Source organism: Ceratotherium simum, chromosome 10, assembly GCF_057802395.1.
Source record: "Ceratotherium simum simum isolate JZ-2026a chromosome 10, ASM5780239v1, whole genome shotgun sequence".
NCBI classification, from domain to species: domain Eukaryota; kingdom Metazoa; phylum Chordata; class Mammalia; order Perissodactyla; family Rhinocerotidae; genus Ceratotherium; species Ceratotherium simum.
Window position 1 is genome coordinate 13,805,475 of NC_141909.1, and position 18,609 is coordinate 13,824,083.

The following is an 18,609-nucleotide window of genomic DNA, read 5'->3' on the forward strand; positions in this document are numbered from 1 at the left end:
AGTCATTGCTGGATTATCATCAAAGAAATGATTACAGTTATTATTTTAATACATTATGTGTCCACATCTGTGTTGCTATTTTATATGTTGACTCTCTTCTTGAAATACCACCTATAAAGTGGGCTTCTGTCTTGTGGACTATTGATCATTTACATTAGTGGTGGCCTGTTCCCATGAGACCCAAGTCAAGAACACTAAAAATATTGACGGGTTGTATTTTTCTTAAAATAGAACTATCTTTTCTGACCTCTTAATAATAAACTTTAAATGTCTTTTTAATCATAAAATGCATAGGGTCATCACCCTATAAATATTCTTTCACTATTTCCCGGTCACAGGGGGCCCTATTTTAATGGCTAAATGTTTAAAACTACACAGACACCAAGAGAAGCGGGGTCTGAGAAAACCCAGGAACGTGAAATTAAGTGCTAAGCAGCAGCCACACACAGCTGGGACACAACCAGAAACCAAAAAAAGGCCACCTACCCCACGAGGTTTCTAGATATGGTGACAAGAGTGTAACTGCATTTGGGCGCTGGGGCCAAGTTTCTAAATGGGCTACAAGTAATTTCGTACATTCTTTCTCCACTGTCAGCTTAATTGTGACTTAAAAGCAATACTCCCCCCAGGCAGGAGCAGGGGTCCGATGTGGGGAAAGGGCGTGGAGACCCAACCTTCCTGGCCCTCTGCCCGTCTGGCTCCTTCACCCTCCATGGCAGCACACAGCATGCACTGGTCCCACATGTGACACACCCTAGGACAATCCCAACTGTGCTGGCCAGGCTGGATGGAAAGCCTCATCCCACGGCGGGTTTTTCAATGCCCAGCAGTGGGCATCTCTTTAGTCTCTGGTGCAGTTTGCTAGAATGCCTAAATTGAGGCCACTGGAGGCCCATCTTATTTACACTATTTACTACATGTTATTCCCCTAATTTCTTCCTATTAGACGCTCTGTGCACCCTCTACTTTTCCTCGCTATGTAATTACGTGTCCCTACCTGAAGGAGACCATGTGTTTTGCTGAGCACTTGCACTCAGGCCATCAGTTGTTACACGGCTTATTAATACAATTCTTGACTGGATTCTTCTTGGTTAAGTACTGCTCCCATTTTCCACGGAGTAAATATTATATGACGTAGTTAACTAGTTGTAAAAACAGATGCTATCCAAATTCTCTCCTTTCAAACATGTGTACTCATAATAGCAAACCTGCACTGCTAGGCATTGTTCTAGGTGCTTATACATATATATAACCTCTCTATCTATATATAACCTCAAGCCTCACCACCACCCTGTGCGGTAGATACCATTGCGGAACTTACAAGAGTACAGAGGCACGGAGAGGTTAGGGAGCTCACCGAGGACCCAGACTAGCAGCAGGGGCTATGTGTGTACTATTATTATTCCCTTCTTACAGAGAAGGCAACTAAGGCACAGAGGTTAATTTGTCCAAGGTCTCAGTTCATGTAGAGTGACATTTTTGAACCCAGCAGTCAATGGTTTTAATCAGGCGTCAGCAACCCATGCCAGCCTGTTTTTGTAGTTGAATGGGACACAGCCACAGCCATTTTAGTATTGCCCGGCTGTTTTGCACTAGAATGGCAGCTAAGTAGTTGTGACAGAGAACCCAGGGCCTGCAAAGCTGAAAATATTTACTATTTGGTCCTTTAGAGAAAAAGTTTGCTGAGCCCTGGTCTTACCCATTCAACACCACGATCTTTCCAGGTATACCTTCAGACCACAGGACGTTGTCAGGCTGCAACTGAAGACTTACATTTTCTACCCATCTGTTACAAAACTTCCCAGAAAGTAGGGGAACTAATGTCTAATCCATAGTGAATGGTACTAGTTTTGATTTCTATTACAATCTGAATGCTAGTCAAGAGGACAGAAATGTATAGACCAATCAGGAGGAAACAATGAAAGATCCAGAATTAGCAGGGAACACATTTCAGAACTATACTCTGCTGCCTTAACAATTTGTGGTGTTTGACAAAAAAACCATATTGCACCGTTTTTGGATTCATTTTTTAGAAATGAACAATTGTGCTATAATTTATCTTCAAAGCGTTGTTGGTATTTGTACATTCAAATACATGACAATATAAATAATATGTAGAAATAATAAGCACAAATATTGTCTAGCAAATGACTGTTAGGATTACAGCTCTGAGATAAAAAGGGGGTCAGTCCAGGGTGGTTTCAGAGTTAATGAGCCACCCACACACCCCCTTCTGTTCAGAAGTCTAAGTGTTAGAAATAAAAAAACCAAGCCTACTGCTTGAAGGTAATTCACGTTCTTCTAAAACAGTGGTACTCACACTTTTAGGGCTGAGAAAATGACAGATGGTAGGTTTTGGCTATGACTCCTTTGAGGCAAAGAGGGATAAGAGTAGCAAAGTGATTTCTATGGAACGAGAGCCAGAAAATTGATGCCACAGTCGTAGGCAGGACGAAGCAGTACTCAGTACAACATTTAGCTAGCTCCTTAAACTTTCAAATTGCTTATAACTCCAAACAGATCATTCAAGATTACCATAAAAATATAATGCTTACAGCACTGTAAGTATGTACCCTCCTTTATTTATTATGAGACCAGGTGCATCAAGAATGTTTATTTGCTTACGAACCTACCGATGGTTCTGTTAGCAAACTACCACTCCAGAGTTACGATCAAGCTGCCTCCCATTACAGAAGTGTCAAGTTAGCTTTAAAACAATCTTACTTTCAATTTACGGCATTAAAAAAGTACTTCAAATGAGTTATGCTAAAAATTTCTAACACTTGTGCATGTAATTTAATCCTTTGTTACAAAATACCCACACACGTTTTCTGCCTCCAGAAATAGCTTGAATTCATAAATACATTATTACTGGCTGACATGCAAGGCCCTAGGCCGCTAAATTTGGTACAAAAGGGAAAAAAAGTGAATTTTCATCTCGTGTAGAAAAAATGTATTAAAAATGTTTCCCCAGATAATTCCAAAGAATTGTTAGTTCATGGAACATAATACAATTAGTTAGAAGTTCTGGATTTCAGGATCATGTCACATTAACAGCCTTTAATACCAACCTTCTTTGATTAGCTTGATGCCACTCCAATTACTTGTTTTTCTACCTCTACGAGAAAGATGTAGTCAGTCCTCAATTGATTTGTGTCCATTTGCATATTTCTTTCAGGGATCTTAGACCCTTTTTACTGGACATCTTCTGCCCTTCCCGTTAGCGTTTAAACTGGAAGCTCGGAAGTTCTTGCCCACAAGCGCTTTGCAAACACTAGATTCTCCAAAGAACATGTAGCCATCTCCTGACCATACTTCCTCCTCAACTTAGGCAGGTGTGCCACATTTTTAACATGTTTTCTTTAAGTGTTTTTTGTTAGTCCTATCGAGTCGATCCTCCTAGTGACCCTGTGTACAGCAGAGCAAAACCATGCCCGATCTTTTTGCGCCATCCTCTCACTTTCCAACACTGTACCAGACAGTGCTCTGCTATTCATATGGTTTTCACGGCCAATTTTTTTGGAAGTGGGTGGTCAGGTCCTTCTTCCTAGTCTTACTCTGGAAGCTCCACTGAACCTGTCCACCATGGATGACCCTGCTGATATCCGAAACACCAGTGGCATAGCTTTCAGCATCACAGCAACACATAGCCGCCACAGAATGACAACCGACAGACAAGTGGTGTGATTCCCTGACCAGGAAACTAACACAGGCCGCAGCGGTGAGTGCGCAGAATCTTAACCACTAAACGACCATGGCTGGCTTTAAGTGTAGTAATGATTTAAATTAAAAACAAAACCTAAATTGTTCCAGTTGATTGGCATCTGTACATGAATTGACTTTTCAAACTCAACTCTATGTGAGAAAGCAGAAAGGGGTTATCTTGGCACATTTTTACTCCAACAGGAATATAGGGTATAAAGCAGCTCCAAATATTACCCCACACACATTACAAAAGAGTCAAGTAGGTACCCACTGAAAGCAACGATTGTGCTGGTGGAGTCATTCTGGGCTAATGCTGTCGTGCTGAGAACTCAAAATATATTTGAAAGGTATTTGCTACCAAATGAACCATCTTAACATAATCCATTTTACTTTCTATTCCATTTCATACTTAGTTTTAATAAAGTAATGCAAATCATTTAAAGAAAAAACCTTTAATTTTAAATTCTGATCTATGCATAAAATTCATTTTTTATATCACGGTTCAATTTAGTACAAACTACAAAAATGTTAACACTGTTTCAACAGAAATCTATTAAGATCCCTTAGAAAAATTATTTAAAGAAACAACAGCAAGTCATTTACTGCTATGAGGTTAATACATAAAGAAAAAAAACATTCACACATTTTACTGAATTTATCAGTAGATAATTTTAGCCATAATATTTATCATAAAACTAAGTTTGCAAGTTGTGTGTGGCTCTATAGCAATTACAATTTGCAATGAAAACACTAAACCAAATCTTTTTGATCTAACCAGAACAATCCTAGTGTAAAAAACTATTGGTTGGACACCAATTGTGAACGGAGTAGGTGTATCATTACTTAGCTTAAACTAAAGTGGAAGACGGTAAAAACTATATGCTTTTAAGTTTGAATTGCACAAGGAAAATATTAGGGAAAAAACATTCAGAGCCAGAGTTATTACTTTAAAAAAATATTAGCTTATTCTTATATTAAAAACATTAAATGAATTAAAGCCAGACAGTACTGAATTTTTACACAAACGTCTTTTGTATTTCAATGTTGTTTATTGAGGAGTGAATGAGAGACTACTGCCAGACATGCCAACGACACTTCACATTCAAGGGCTGGAAGCTGAAAAGCTTTCCAAACTGAGTCACTGCGTAAGCCTTTGGGAAAAAACTGAACGTGACATCAAATATGACATCTTCATGCTTGTTGTTTTTGTCTTCAGCTTTTTTTCAATATTTGGATCTACCAGTTTGCTGGGTAGAAGGCTTCTTTCTACCCTACAAAAAGACTCACACTCCAATTAATAGAATTAACACTAGGTGTATAGCAATTTGTTTTAACACACATCTGTGCTAACTGATCTTAAAGCTGTTTTGTCTTAAATTTCCTTATGTCTAATGAGAAAAATTAATTTTATTTCCCTTTCACCTTCAATGGGTGGGCTATACCAATAGAAAAATACTCTTCAGTGCTACTCTAGGGCTTACAGGGAACTTCTTCAGTGGTATAACAGAAATCCATTTAAACACCATTCTGAACCCCAGTGCTTCTCTTCCTGCTGTTGTGGCTTTGCAGAAGAATGGCCTACACACAACTCTACCATTCTCTTTTGCTCAAAAACAAAACAAGGAAACCTAAACAAAAGGGTAAACCTTTATTTGGAGTTAGTTTTCTGGTGGTGATATTAAGGCCCTTCAAGCAGAGTTCAGGAGCTCCTGTATGGCTGCCTGCTGCTCGGGACTGAGCTGTGCTATGCATTCAGTCCACAGTCCTCCAGAAGTCTAGGGAAAAAACATTTTCACAGATTTAGATTTGGTGAAATGGTCCTTTTGAAGTATTTCAATAATTATCATTAGGTAGACTATAATAATTCCAAAATACTTTCTTTCCAGGTAGATCAATTTGATGAGCATCATTGTAAAAGCAAGAAGTCTGTTCATTTCTTTAAAGTTCACTTCACTTACAATAAGTTTTCTTCATTTATTTTTGCACTGATAAAGCTACACTAGGTAGATGACACATTCAAGTAACCAAAACACAGGAATTTAAGGACTAAAAATCATTTAAAAAACTTTAGTAGCTAACAGCTCATTTACTATTCAAATCTCATTTTTTTTCTTTAGAGATATGCAGAAAAACTTTTACATGAGTATGTGCTAAGCACCAACTGGAGGGTTCAAAATGTCTCATATTTAAGACAAATGTTTTAGTTTTAATAAATAATGAGAACATATGGCTAGATTATATATTAACCATTTGAGGTTTGGAGACAACAGAATACAAAAATGAAATTTCCTTAGCTTATTGGATTTCTATTTCCTTCTTCCTATATGAAAGACTATGGGGGGAAAAAAACCCCCCAAAACATTTTATTTCCCCTTCCCCAGGTTAACCAAATCAGCTTACCTGTACTTGGCGAACTACATTAGCCAGACGTTTGGCACAAGGATCATCATGTTTAATTGCCTCATGCATTTCTCCTTCTGCAATTATACCAAATATTTTGGGCAGATTGGCATTGTTTGGGCCAAGAACTATTGGGTGATTACTGACAAAAGAAAGAGAAGAAAACCAGTATAAATGAAAATTATAAGGAGAAATCATGCAAGCACTCACATTTTCCCTCAACCCCTCCCCCAACACTGAATTTTGTCATAAGATCTTTATAAAATGATTATGCATTCACTAAAATCAACTGCCTTTTAAATTCAGTAGGAAGAAAATCTGCTAATTTTACTTATTAGCTCTTCAGTTTCTTCCCACGTAAATTAGGAAAAATACTTGGCTCATCTCTCAGGGTTGTTTTAAGGGCCAAACAAAAGAATGCTCTAAGTGCTTTATACATAATTTATAACTTATTAAAAAAAAATAAGATATAACTAAGAATAACAGTTTCTCAACACAAATTTTATTTAGATACTATAAAATGGTTTCTAAAATAAATTCGAAGTTCAAAAAGATATATGGGCTTTTCGAGAAAAAGCTGGGACATAAACTCCAGGCAAGTTTAATGGAAAGAAACGCTAAGAGTGAATTTAATTAGAATTCCAGTCTTTGTTATTAAGAGAATTTCAGAGTAGTCATTTCCAAGGGAGATGATCAAACAGCATGATGGAGAACTGGTCACTTCAGAGGCAGGAGCAGGTAAGGAGAGTGTAGTCTCCAGGATGGCCATCACATTCCTTAATGATGTTCTCAGTGGGAAGACTCACACGCAGTATTCGTGTGAACTTAAACAGGCATGAAGGTAATATGCCCACTGGCCTATTTCTACAACTTCCAGGAGATAAGTGGTTGTAGCCCTTGGATTTATTCATCAATTTGGATTTATTCATAAAGTAGTAATTAATAGTGACAGAGCTCAGATCTAATATTTAGGGGAAGTAGGACTTAGAAAAACAGGCACCAAAGAACATGCCTTTGATTTGATAGCTTCTATACCCTCCAGGTCGTTGCAATTCTTAGATACACTCATGGGCACAAAATAGAATTACTAACACCAGAGCCCAGGGCCAGATCTTGATTACCCGTCTGGTATACTTTCCTTACACCACTGATTCTTTTTTTTTAAAATTTTTTAAAAATTTTACTTATTTATTTATTTTTCCCCCAAAGCCCCAGTAGATAGTTGTATGTCATAGTTGCACATCCTTCTAGTTGCTGTATGTGGTACGCCGCCTCAGCATGACCGGAGAAGCGGTGCATTGGTGCGCACCCGGGATCCGAACCCGGGCCGCCAGCATCGGAATGCGAGCACTTAACCGCTAAGCCACATGGCCGGCCCACACCACTGATTCTTGAGTCCAAAAGAATAAAAAAAACACACACACACCAGAATTTAGGAGGGTAAAAATATGGTACTAACAGTGTACTTCAATCTCATTCTACTAATAAACGATATATGTCAATTATACCTCAGTAAAGCTGAAAAAATAAAATAAAACTAAAGCCAAACAAATAAATAAATGGGGTGGGCGACAACATTAAAAGGGAATCTTCTTAAAACATCATGTTCCATGATGCTTCATCTGTTGAATTTAATTCCATAAAGAATAACTCAAAATTAAATCTGATTGTAAGGCCATCTTAACTGTGATATGGTTTCCTAGTACAATTTACAAAGACTGCATTACTATAAACCTATACATCAGAGAGCTGTGCACAGCAAGCACTGGTTTATGTGAAGGGGAAGGAAATAAGGTCTATCTGTCCTCTTTCTTACCTTTCAATCAGGTCGCACAGATAACTGAAAGTCTGAACGGCTTCTTCTTTGTCTTCATGTAGCGGAAGCCAAGACAACCAGTGTGGGAGGACTTCTTCAACGTTCACACAGTCGGGCTTGAACTTCATAATTTTCCCTACTGCTGAGATACAGTTCTCTGTAGCATTGACATTTTCTTTGGTCTTAGAATCAGCAGACTGAATAACTCTTACCAGCAGTGGAAGTGCTTCTAAAATAAGCATTTAAAAAAAGGTCAGTTAAAATCTCACATTTTCATGCAAATGAACATAAATATTTCCTCCTTTCATCTTTGGACCAGTTATCGATTACTGTGAAGAAATGTTCAAGTGTAAGGAACGTTTTGTCTTCTTGGCTATAGAATCACAGACACAGTCAGGAAAGGGAGACAGGCCCAGTACAGCCTGGAGCCCCAGCACTCTACTCACTTAGAGACCCCAAGAGGTCAGGAGCCTCCAGATTGACACTCCTGATCACCTCTGGGTACTCAAGCTTTTAAAAGCCACCTACTATATTCTCGTGCTAAACTTAAAAAGACCCCAGTATATTTTAAAAGCCCTATGTTAGGGCTGTGGTATACCCCCCAACCCCAAAATGAACTGTACTCTGGAGGATCGAGGTGGGGAGGCTCTGATTCCACTCAGATTTCATTTCCATTTCTATGAGAATAGAGGCTAAATTCATAAATGCTATAGATGAGGTGTTTGCAAAAGGGAAAGAGAATAAAGCAGAAGTAAGAATATAATGTTTGGGGGTGTGGAAAAGAGAACAAGGTAGGGATAAAAGGGATGTCTGGAATGAAATGCATGGAACCAAATAAACAAAAGTACCTGTACAAAAAGGACGATAGTTATCTCCGCCATACTGTGCCATGACTCCTAGGCCATACGCAGCTGCCTGCCTGACTTCTGGGCTGTTGTCACATACATATTGGAGCATTGGCCTTAAGAAATATTCTGCATATTTAAATGAGGCTGGACTACAGTGTTCTATGACATCATCGAAGATGCACAATCCCCACTGTCTGTCTGGCCATGGTCTATGTGGACACTATAGAGAGAGGTTTTTAAGCTTTGACTATTGAAGTACATAAAGAATGTAAAGAAATAAATATTCACGTACAGACTAACAGCTCACATGGATATTCCTGGTACAGGCAATGAAAAACGACACAGTAACAATCACTTGTTGTGAATAACAATCCTCAAACTACTACACAAATTTAATAAAGCATAGGTTTAAAAGACTTGCGTGATTTGTTACAGAATTCCACAACCTGACATTACCATATACCAGGAAGAACTTACATTACAGTAGCAGCAATGTATACACATTTACTTTATAGAAAAGATAATGTTAACGCTGTATTTAAAAAACAATAAAAACTGCAAGAATCTTAACTTTATAGTATTCATTCAACAGGCTAAGTCATACATGCCTAAATCTTTTGAAAAATGTACTGCACTGCTAAATGTAATAAAACACAGAACTGAAAGCCAAAAAAGGGACAAACATCTGATGACTGGTTTTAATTTATAATATATTTTAAAAAATTGAACATATAAGCCATCATCCAGCATCTATGATTGCTGGTTGTACATTAACTGAATTCTCTAGGGTCCAATAAAAAAAAGTAATCATTCTGTCTCCATTTATTAATTTAGCAGGGCATAGATAATCTGAAATAAAGAAAAATCACTTGTATCTTTAAAATGCATTATAATTTCATTGAACTACGGAAAACCTAATTAGCAAACTTCAAGCATATACTCAGTGAGAAAATATCCAGGGCAATGCAATAAACTTGATAAAATTAAAGGTGTATAGTAGAAACTCATGATTTCAAAGATCCATTTTAACCTGCAAGTGTTAAGTTTTCAAATGTTACAATAAAAGAATTCCAGGTCAACTATCTAAAATAACTGTCAGAGAGGTAACACTTACAATTAGGTTGACAATTAGTGGAAGCAGCTGTTCAAACCATGGTAACACCTTTTCCTTGTAGCTACTGAATATTGAGTGTAAAATGTCTGACACTTTGGTCAGAATATAAACATCATTATCATCCTAAAAAAAATAAAATAAGAAAAACACACCCATATGCATTAAAAAGTATCTCCACTATTATTAACGGAACATCTATTAAAAAATTCTAAGAAATGCAGAAAATTAATTTCTCATCACTGTCTTAAGAGCACAGCTAGAGACTGAGGTTACCTCAACGATTGTGCATCATGTCTCTTACCTGCCTACGGAAAGATAAAGCTGTATGGCAAGTACTGCACTTACTGCACTTTTCTTGGAACATACTTAAAAAATATATGGTTGAAAAATTATCCCAAATTTCAAAGTTCTAAAACAGAAGTGTTTTTAACTTTAGTATTATTATTTTTTGTTTTCTGCAAGAATGTTTCTAATTTTGGAGTAGGATGGTGGGGAGATGTGGGGTCAGTTACTTAAAACATCCAACTCATCCCTGAGAGCAATTTGTGTATGTCAGCACGTGAGAACCCTGCAGAGAACTGAGATGACCTGCACATGTTAGCAGTGGTCTACCAGATGGCCACATGCCACATATTCTGGACCCTAAATACACGGTGGAAATACGTTTGATGGCATCAAGTGGTTTGATGAGGAGAGAATAGAGTAACAAGGTGAAGAATAATTCTATCAACCTCTGCATGTGTATTATTTATAAGGAAATTTGCATTATTCTGTGTCCAGTAGAAAGACAGCTCATGGTACAGAAAGATCTGGCCTTAAGCCCTAGACTGTCAACAGTGTGTGGCTTTAGGCAGTCACTTAACATCGGAGTTTGAGTTCACGCATCTTTAAAATGGTGAAAGCATCACCAAATACAAAGGGTTGTTTCGAGGAGTTATGCAAAAGAAAATACTGGGTGAACTCCAAAGTGCTTTTATGAGGGATTACAACAAAATGCACACACAGCATCCAAACACATCAGCTAATTTCAAATTACTTATTCTCTAAATTTATCAACAAAATACACACATCTGATTCTTCTGTACACATTATGGATAATCACATCAGAATGACAAGTCAGATGAATCAGAAACTTAAGCATTTACTAATCTTCCAGATGCAGATGCTCATGTAGATTAAATTCTGAAGGGACAGTTTACCTCATCTTGTAGTGACTCTTCCACCTGTTCATCATAGTCTTCATCTTGTCTTTTAACTAAAACACACCCAAATAAAGGTCTTTTTAAATGGTCGCCAAAATGGTCAAGGATTACATTCAGAAATAAAAGCGTGGAAAACTTACCTTGCCGCAATTCTTGATTTTTAAAATGTTCTTCGAGTTTAGCTTTCAATATACCTCCCAATTCTTCAAAGTGTTCATTATTAAGGCATCCATCTCCCATTACTTCAATGCACTAAAATGAGGTTGAGGAAAGAAAGCAACCTATAAGATCTAAGGGTTTTCAGAGTCAAATGTTAAATTCCATTAAGAATCACAAGGAAGCATGAGAAAAATTAACATAACTCAGTACCCTGGAAGATTAATGATTAAATGAGTAGATATACTTGGTTTGTATTTGTTACCATGCCAGTAATTTAGAAGAATTTTTAAAATATTTTTCTTTTAAACATGTCCTGAGCACATCTTAAGTGCCAGGCATTATGCTAAGTGCTGAGGATTCAAAGATGAAACAGACCGACCAGCTTCTAAGGAGCTCAATTACTACAATACACACTCTGCACCAAGACAGCACTGGAGAAAGGGTATAAGTCTGCCCTGGAAGGGCATTACAGGTGCAGGGAATCATACAGGCAAAAGTATGGAAGCACGTGTCCTTTGGAAAAAAAGAAGAAATTTTGAACTGCGGGAGGGTAAATGAGGACAAATAAAGATGCTGAAGAACTGTTAAAACAAACTCTGGAGCAAGCTATGGAGCTGTGAGCAATGGAGGTGAGCAGGAATATGGGAAGGGGAGTGACTCAAATAAAGAGCAAGTTAATGCTTTAGAAAAGGAGAATGAACTGGTAGGAAAGGAGCGAGAGATCTCCGGAGTAGACCAAGTGAGGCTATTGCAACAGCACAAAGAGGAGACAAGGCAATGGGGAAAAAAACAGCAATTTTGGAGAGAGAATAGGACAGAAACTAGACAAGAGTTGGAGATGATACCCAAGCTTCTGTAGTTGGATTATTAGGTAAATGACGGTGGAAACTAATCAAGACTGGAATACAAGAGTAGCTACTCTTAAAAAAAAAAAAACAAACAAAAAGAATGACAACACCAAAATATTAAAATAGAAAAGAACTGCACATTTTTGGTAAAAAAAAATCATTTGTTATAGCACACACACAAAAAAACCCCCAATTTATTTAGCAAGACTAACAAATAAACATACAACCTACATCTTTTTAAGAGAAAAAAGTATTTACCTTTGCAAAAGAATGCATTATTTCTGAGAGGACATCTGAATCTGGTTCTGTGCCAATGGCCTTGATCAGAGCATCACACATGAAATGCCACATCTGTGTGAGATACTCAGGACCACGAACTCTCGCACATTCCAGGAGAAGAGGCATGGATTCTGCTGCTGCCACTCGAACACGTTTTATTGTTAAGAAAATATAATCAACTGTTCTATCACTTTGCTTACTTAAACGTTCAAGTGCTCACTGAATTAAGTGAAGTGCCAGGTAACTTCTGTTTATCTAAGACTGTTACCCAAGAGCCTGTGTTAAATATAACATATGTATAAAAATAGATGTCTCCCTGCCCATAAGACATACCTCCTGTCTCTCCTATCACTGACAATATAGCAGGAATGAGCACTCAAATGTAACCCCAAAACATAAATGACTGTGGAAGGACCTGGGGCCCTTACAGCAGGTCTCAGGATGTACTCACCTCAAAACTTTCAGTAAAACATGCTTCTAACAAATGCAACTAAAGCTATGACTTGACTGAGAAAGCTATTGAGGGTCTCTTCCTGCACTAGCCTCTTCAGTTTTCAATAAAGTTTAATTGCCTCTCCCTATCTAATATCATTTGTAAAATAAGGTCTTGAGACTTCCTCTTAAAAACAATTCTGCTACGTCCTCTGGCATCATGGGAAGTCTCTGCTGGGCAAAAACCGTCTTCCGTAAAGGATGCCACTACAGAACACTGCATGAGGAACTACAACCAAGAGGCTCTGGAGGCAAGCAGATCTGGCTTTGGGTCTGGGCTCTACCATTCCGTTGGGCTGACATTTTTTTTTACCCATCTATGAAACTGTGTGTGTATGTATAAAGGCATAACGATGTAGCTACACATATTAATCACTACTATCATTATGTTGAGGAGGAACACATTTAACATGTAGATTTACCAAGAGATGTTTCTCCCCAAAGGTGCTATCCACATTTGAAATGTAAGATTCTGTGCCACAGAAAGTTAAGTATCAGTGGGTCTCTCACCTATAAGAAAGGTCTCACTTTCTTAACATTACCAAAAGATATTGGGGAAAAGTAGCAATTATATACAATTGTAAACATCTGTTAATAAAATGCCAATGTTTAAAATCCTTCAGTGGTCCACAGAAAACTGTCAACTAGAGGCTAGGTAACAGTTTCTTTTTCATGTTTTTGGCACAGTGAAACAAAGGCACATGCAAAGAACCAAGTTTACAGTCTGAAACTATAGTCAGGGCAAACACAAACAATAATGGTGTTACACGCTTCAGTTAATACAAAGGTAATATTTGAACAAGCTACAATTTAACTAAACCTAGACAAGTTTTGTGTTCAAAAATTGTAGGATATCATCGTGGAAATAAAATTTCAGTAAAGGGACCATCAGTTTGACAACCTGTTCAGTGTATTCCACAAAGCCTTCCTTTAACTCCTTAGCATAGCAAACCTGAAACCAAAGTATTGAAAAAGAAATCAAGATCCATGTTAGTTTATAAGTATTAATATTTATTAACAAAGAGCAAAATCATAAGGACCACAGAATGTTGTATCCTGACTAGAATTACATTTAGAGCAGCATGCAGGACTGTCAAATTAGTCCTCTAATTCTAAAAAGAATTGTAAAATGGGAAAGGGCTATGAAATGACTGTAGTATGTATTGTCATTCAAACCTGAAATACTCCATATTTTTATTTTTTGTGTGTGAGAATTTATCAAAAGTTTCAGCACTCCAAAAACACTTCAAACAAAATATACCACTTAATTAAGAAAAAATAATTTTAAAAGATATAAAAGAGGCCGGCCCTGTGGCTTAGCGGTTAAGTGCACGCACTCCACTACTGGCAGCCCGGGTTCGGATCCCAGGCGCGCACCGATGCGCCGCTTGTCCGGCCACGCTGAGGCCGCGTCCCACATACAGCAACTAGAAGGATGTGCAACTAAGACATACAACTATCTACTGGGGCCTTGGGGAGAAAAAGGGAAAAAAAGGAGGATTGGCAATAGATGTTAGCTCAGGGCCAGTCTTCTTCAGCAAAAAGAGGAGGATTGGCATGGATGTTAGCTCAGGGCTGATCTTCCTCACCAAAAAAAGATATAACAAACCTGAAAACTTAATTGTGGCATATCATTTACTTTGTCAATTTGCAGCAAACAGGCTTATGTTATTTTGTATTTTTAAAAAAATCATTTTCAATACTGAAACCGAAAAACACAGTGCTGTTTTTAAAATAATTGTTTCTTTATTCTTTCCCACTACATTAAAAGATTTGATAATTTTGTTTACAGATGTTACATTTGTATTTGCTCTCCAGCTGAGAAAGTCACCACAAAAATCCAAAATATTTATAAAATTACAGGCACTAAGTATTGATAAGAGTAAGTTCAAGAAATATACAGTTAATGAATTAGAGAACACAATAATGCTTTATTAATACAAAATAAACTTTGAGCCATTAACTTTTATTTAGGCTTAACTGCTAAATTTGTTAATATTCCATAATCTCTTAATTTTATCTTTTAAAAAATATATTATCCTTCACTGTCTATAAAACACGCTCATAAAGGGGGGAAAAAAAAAGAAGACCTCAAAGAAAGAGAACTTAAACACAGACCCCATAAGACTATAAGAGATAATCATTGTAAACATTTTGATTTTCCTACCATGTTTATTTTTTTACACAACTGAAATCATACAGTTTTGTTTTTAACATTACGACACACTTTTGTTCATTTGTTCAAAATAATATTCCTTGGCCATCTATTATTCACTAAGCACGAAACAGACAAAAATCCTTGTCCTCATGTAGCTTTGTAACGGCTGCATAATACTCCAGGGTACAGTAATTATTCATCATCTTCCTAATAACAGGCAATCGGGCTTTTTCATTTTTTTTTTTTTTTTTTTATTACAAAGAGCACTGATAATGAAAGGTTTTTATCCACATGATTTCTTGAGGATGGAAATCCAGGAATGGAAATGTTGGGTCAAAAGGTTTCTAGAACATTTTATTTTTTAAAGAATATATTACTAGCTCTTCAAAATAATTTCTTTAGCATCTATGAAAAACACTCCTGTGAAATGTATATAAATATATTATGAGAAGTTGTAAAACAAAGTTTAGTAAACATTATAATCACTTACCAGCATCTGACAAGCAGTTGACTTTTCTTCTAGTCCTGCAGTTTTAATACCAAAACTTTGCTGATCTCCAAGGTTCACAAATTCCCAACCATCATCATCACTCATATTCTCCATGTCTTGGGCTATTAACAGGGAAGAAAACAAATTCACATTAAAAATAACAACAAAGACAGAAGTTTTACAATTGCTATGTCCTCATGAAGACACCTACTATCTAAAAGGGCTACTTCAGGCTTAATTGAAGCTGTCTTCATCAAAGGCCCCATAACCACTGGAAGGTATTGCTGGAATTCTTTTCCAAGGATTTTGCACATTCTGGCCCATGCTGAGATCATGTAAGAGATCTGGGGGGAAAAATTACAATTAAATTAAAATTGATTTAAAAACAAGGGGTAAATAAGACATCATAAAGCCATTTCCCTATTTCATAGAAACAATTTTTTATTTTACATTCACGGCTCTTTAAGCAACAAGTGCATTTTCTAAGGTCATATACTTAAAATGTTCAGAAACAATAACAAAATCACTGTGAACCTCTCCATTGGGATATAGACAGTGGGTGAGGAAAAGACAGAGAGCAGGACTGTGTCTATTGTCTTCCTCCTCTCAAGTAATACATAATTTCCTCTAATAGCATCTGAATCATGTAAATAAAACCACTTAAACATGTTAACTCCTAGGCACTAATATTCTTGAAAGTAGGAACATATCTTACTTGACTTTGTATCCCTACTGCCTAGCATTCCATTCATTAAACATTTACTAACACCCAAGAAACAAAATATCCCTTTCTTTTACCTGTTTTAATTTTCTGCATAAGCGGCTGGGTATATTTAAGACACCTCTTCTCCTACTACTGTGCTTACATGGACTTAATAATCTGCAAATTACCTACAGAGAATCTGGTTCTAATTCATCATCTCTGTAACCCACAAAGTGATTTTTACTCCCCAATATCTGTTAATCTCACATGTGTGCACACACACATATACTACCCACTCCTAATTTAAAAAATAAAACCAAACAAACCAATTTTAAGTGTAAAAATGAAGTCCATTCATTCCACACATATGCCGTGTTTTTTCCAGATGGCAGGCATTCTACTACACGCTGATACAAAGGTGAACAAGACAGCACGGTCCTTACAGCCCCCCTCCCAGCTCACAGTCCCTCGGGCTTCCTCCCACTAGCAGTTTGGTAAGTATCCTTCTAGCTAGTTATTCATATACATACTAAGATACATGTACACTTGGGTACTATTTTGTATACTATTAAAACACATAAACACATACTCTTTATATTATACTCTAACCTGCTTATTTTCTTTTCCTATTTAACCTATGGGAAGTAATTAGTGTGGCTGGGTAAAATCAAAATTTAATTCAACAACTATTTATTGATGCCTATTATATGTTAGGCATTGTGAATACTATTAAGATTATGACAGACATCTAAGGTGTTATTACAACACCGTGTCATAAGTACCCACCATCAAGACTTATACAGGACGTGAAACATGAGCAGGAGTTAGCCAAGTTGAGCGAGGGAGGATTCTTTCTAAGCTAAAGGAATGTTTATTTGTTCACAGGCAGAGAGAGGAGAGCACAGCAAGTTCTAAGATTGTTGGGCTTCTGTACAAAGTCTTCTTTTGAGACGGGAAGGAAGTCACGTGGCATTCAAAGGGCCAGGAGACTTCTAAATGTAGATGTCTAGTAAGTGGTTAGATAAATGAATCTTGAATTCAGAGAAAGATCTGGAAGTCACAAGCATATAGAGGAAAACTTAAGCCATGATAATGGATGATATTGCTCAAGGGGAGTGAGGGGATAAGAGAGCCTAGGACAGTAGAACTCTCAAGAGCACCAAAAACTTGAGTCAGAGGAGAGGAGAAGCCTACAACAAACTGAGAAAATAACGGCATGAGAAGTATAAGGAAAACCAGTGAAGAATGTCTCTGAAACTAGGAGTTAAAATTATCTCAAGAAACCTATCACTCAATTTCTTTTCTTTTTTTTTTTTTTTTTTGTGCTGAGGAAGATTCGCCCTGAGCTGACATCTGTGCCAACCTTCCTCTATTTTTTTGTATGTGGGATACCACCACAGCATGGCTGGTGAGTGGAGTAGGTCTGCAACCAGGATCCGAACTTGCAAACCCGGGCTGCTGAAATGGAGCACGCGGAACTTTAACCACTCGGCCACAGGGGCGGGGGCCCTCAATTTCTTTCAGTACATTTAACCTTGCGCTATCCGCAACTCCTAAATGGACCAACATGAATGTGTGGAGGCTGCTTTACCTGAGGATCATCATCTTCCATATCACTAAAGTCTGTCTGGGTCTTCAACAATAGCTGCATCACATCTGATGCATCTTGCATGAACTGGAAGAAAATATTTGAGAAAATCAACATCAATTTTGCTCAGATATATCAAATCGACGAGGCACTCATTGCTACCCAATTTTGTTTCTTGTGTAATAACAAAACTTTCCAAAAAAACCAGTTACATTTCCCACATGGATCATAACCGATCAGATAAAAATATAACATGGAAAACTTTTCACCTATATTGCAATGGACTTAGAGCTCTTTCTAGGGAAATACATTTTCCAGTGACGGTCAAAGGGAATTGCTGTATAAAGATACTTCTAATGGCATCAAGTTTCAGTCTATGGCTTATGTGTTTCTAACAGCAAAAAGATAACCCAAATCTAGAAAGAAAATTTTGGATTGCTCCAGAGAACTATATGATTTTCATTTAACTCTCGGTGTAGTTCTGGCAATCTCCATTGTATAAACAGGCAGTGTTTCAAAGATAGGTGGAAAGCCAGATATATAGACTGTGGAACATAAAAAAGTTTTATTGGTTAGGTTCTCAGTGTCCCATAGAAAAAAATTTATAATACTGATGCTGGGCCGGCCCCGTGGCTTAGCGGTTAAGTGCGTGCACTCCGCTGCTGGCAGCCCGGGTTCGGATCCCGGGCGTGCACCGACGCACCGCTTCTCCGGCCATGCTGAGGCTGCGTCCCACATACAGCAACTAGAAGGATGTGCAGCTATGACATACAACTATCTACTGGGGCTTTGGAGGGAAAAATAAAT

At 37.4% G+C, this 18,609-nt stretch overlaps 1 protein-coding gene across 1 annotated transcript in view; it reads right to left on the bottom strand.

The window, feature by feature from the left end:
- Positions 1-5,334: 5,334 nt before the first annotated feature.
- The window catches only part of IPO5 (importin 5), a 39,347-nt gene continuing 26,072 nt past the window's right edge, over positions 5,335-18,609 (bottom strand). The window contains exons 15-26 of the mRNA XM_004423126.3: positions 17,806-17,889; positions 15,723-15,855; positions 15,512-15,633; positions 13,719-13,815; positions 12,351-12,523; positions 11,226-11,337; positions 11,083-11,138; positions 9,884-10,006; positions 8,770-8,989; positions 7,922-8,150; positions 6,106-6,247; positions 5,335-5,480 (exon numbers count right to left, since the gene is read on the bottom strand). Of these exons, the coding sequence (XP_004423183.1) occupies positions 5,394-5,480; positions 6,106-6,247; positions 7,922-8,150; positions 8,770-8,989; positions 9,884-10,006; positions 11,083-11,138; positions 11,226-11,337; positions 12,351-12,523; positions 13,719-13,815; positions 15,512-15,633; positions 15,723-15,855; positions 17,806-17,889 (1,578 nt within the window). The 3' untranslated portion in view covers positions 5,335-5,393. The remainder of the gene's footprint in view (positions 5,481-6,105; positions 6,248-7,921; positions 8,151-8,769; positions 8,990-9,883; positions 10,007-11,082; positions 11,139-11,225; positions 11,338-12,350; positions 12,524-13,718; positions 13,816-15,511; positions 15,634-15,722; positions 15,856-17,805; positions 17,890-18,609) is intronic.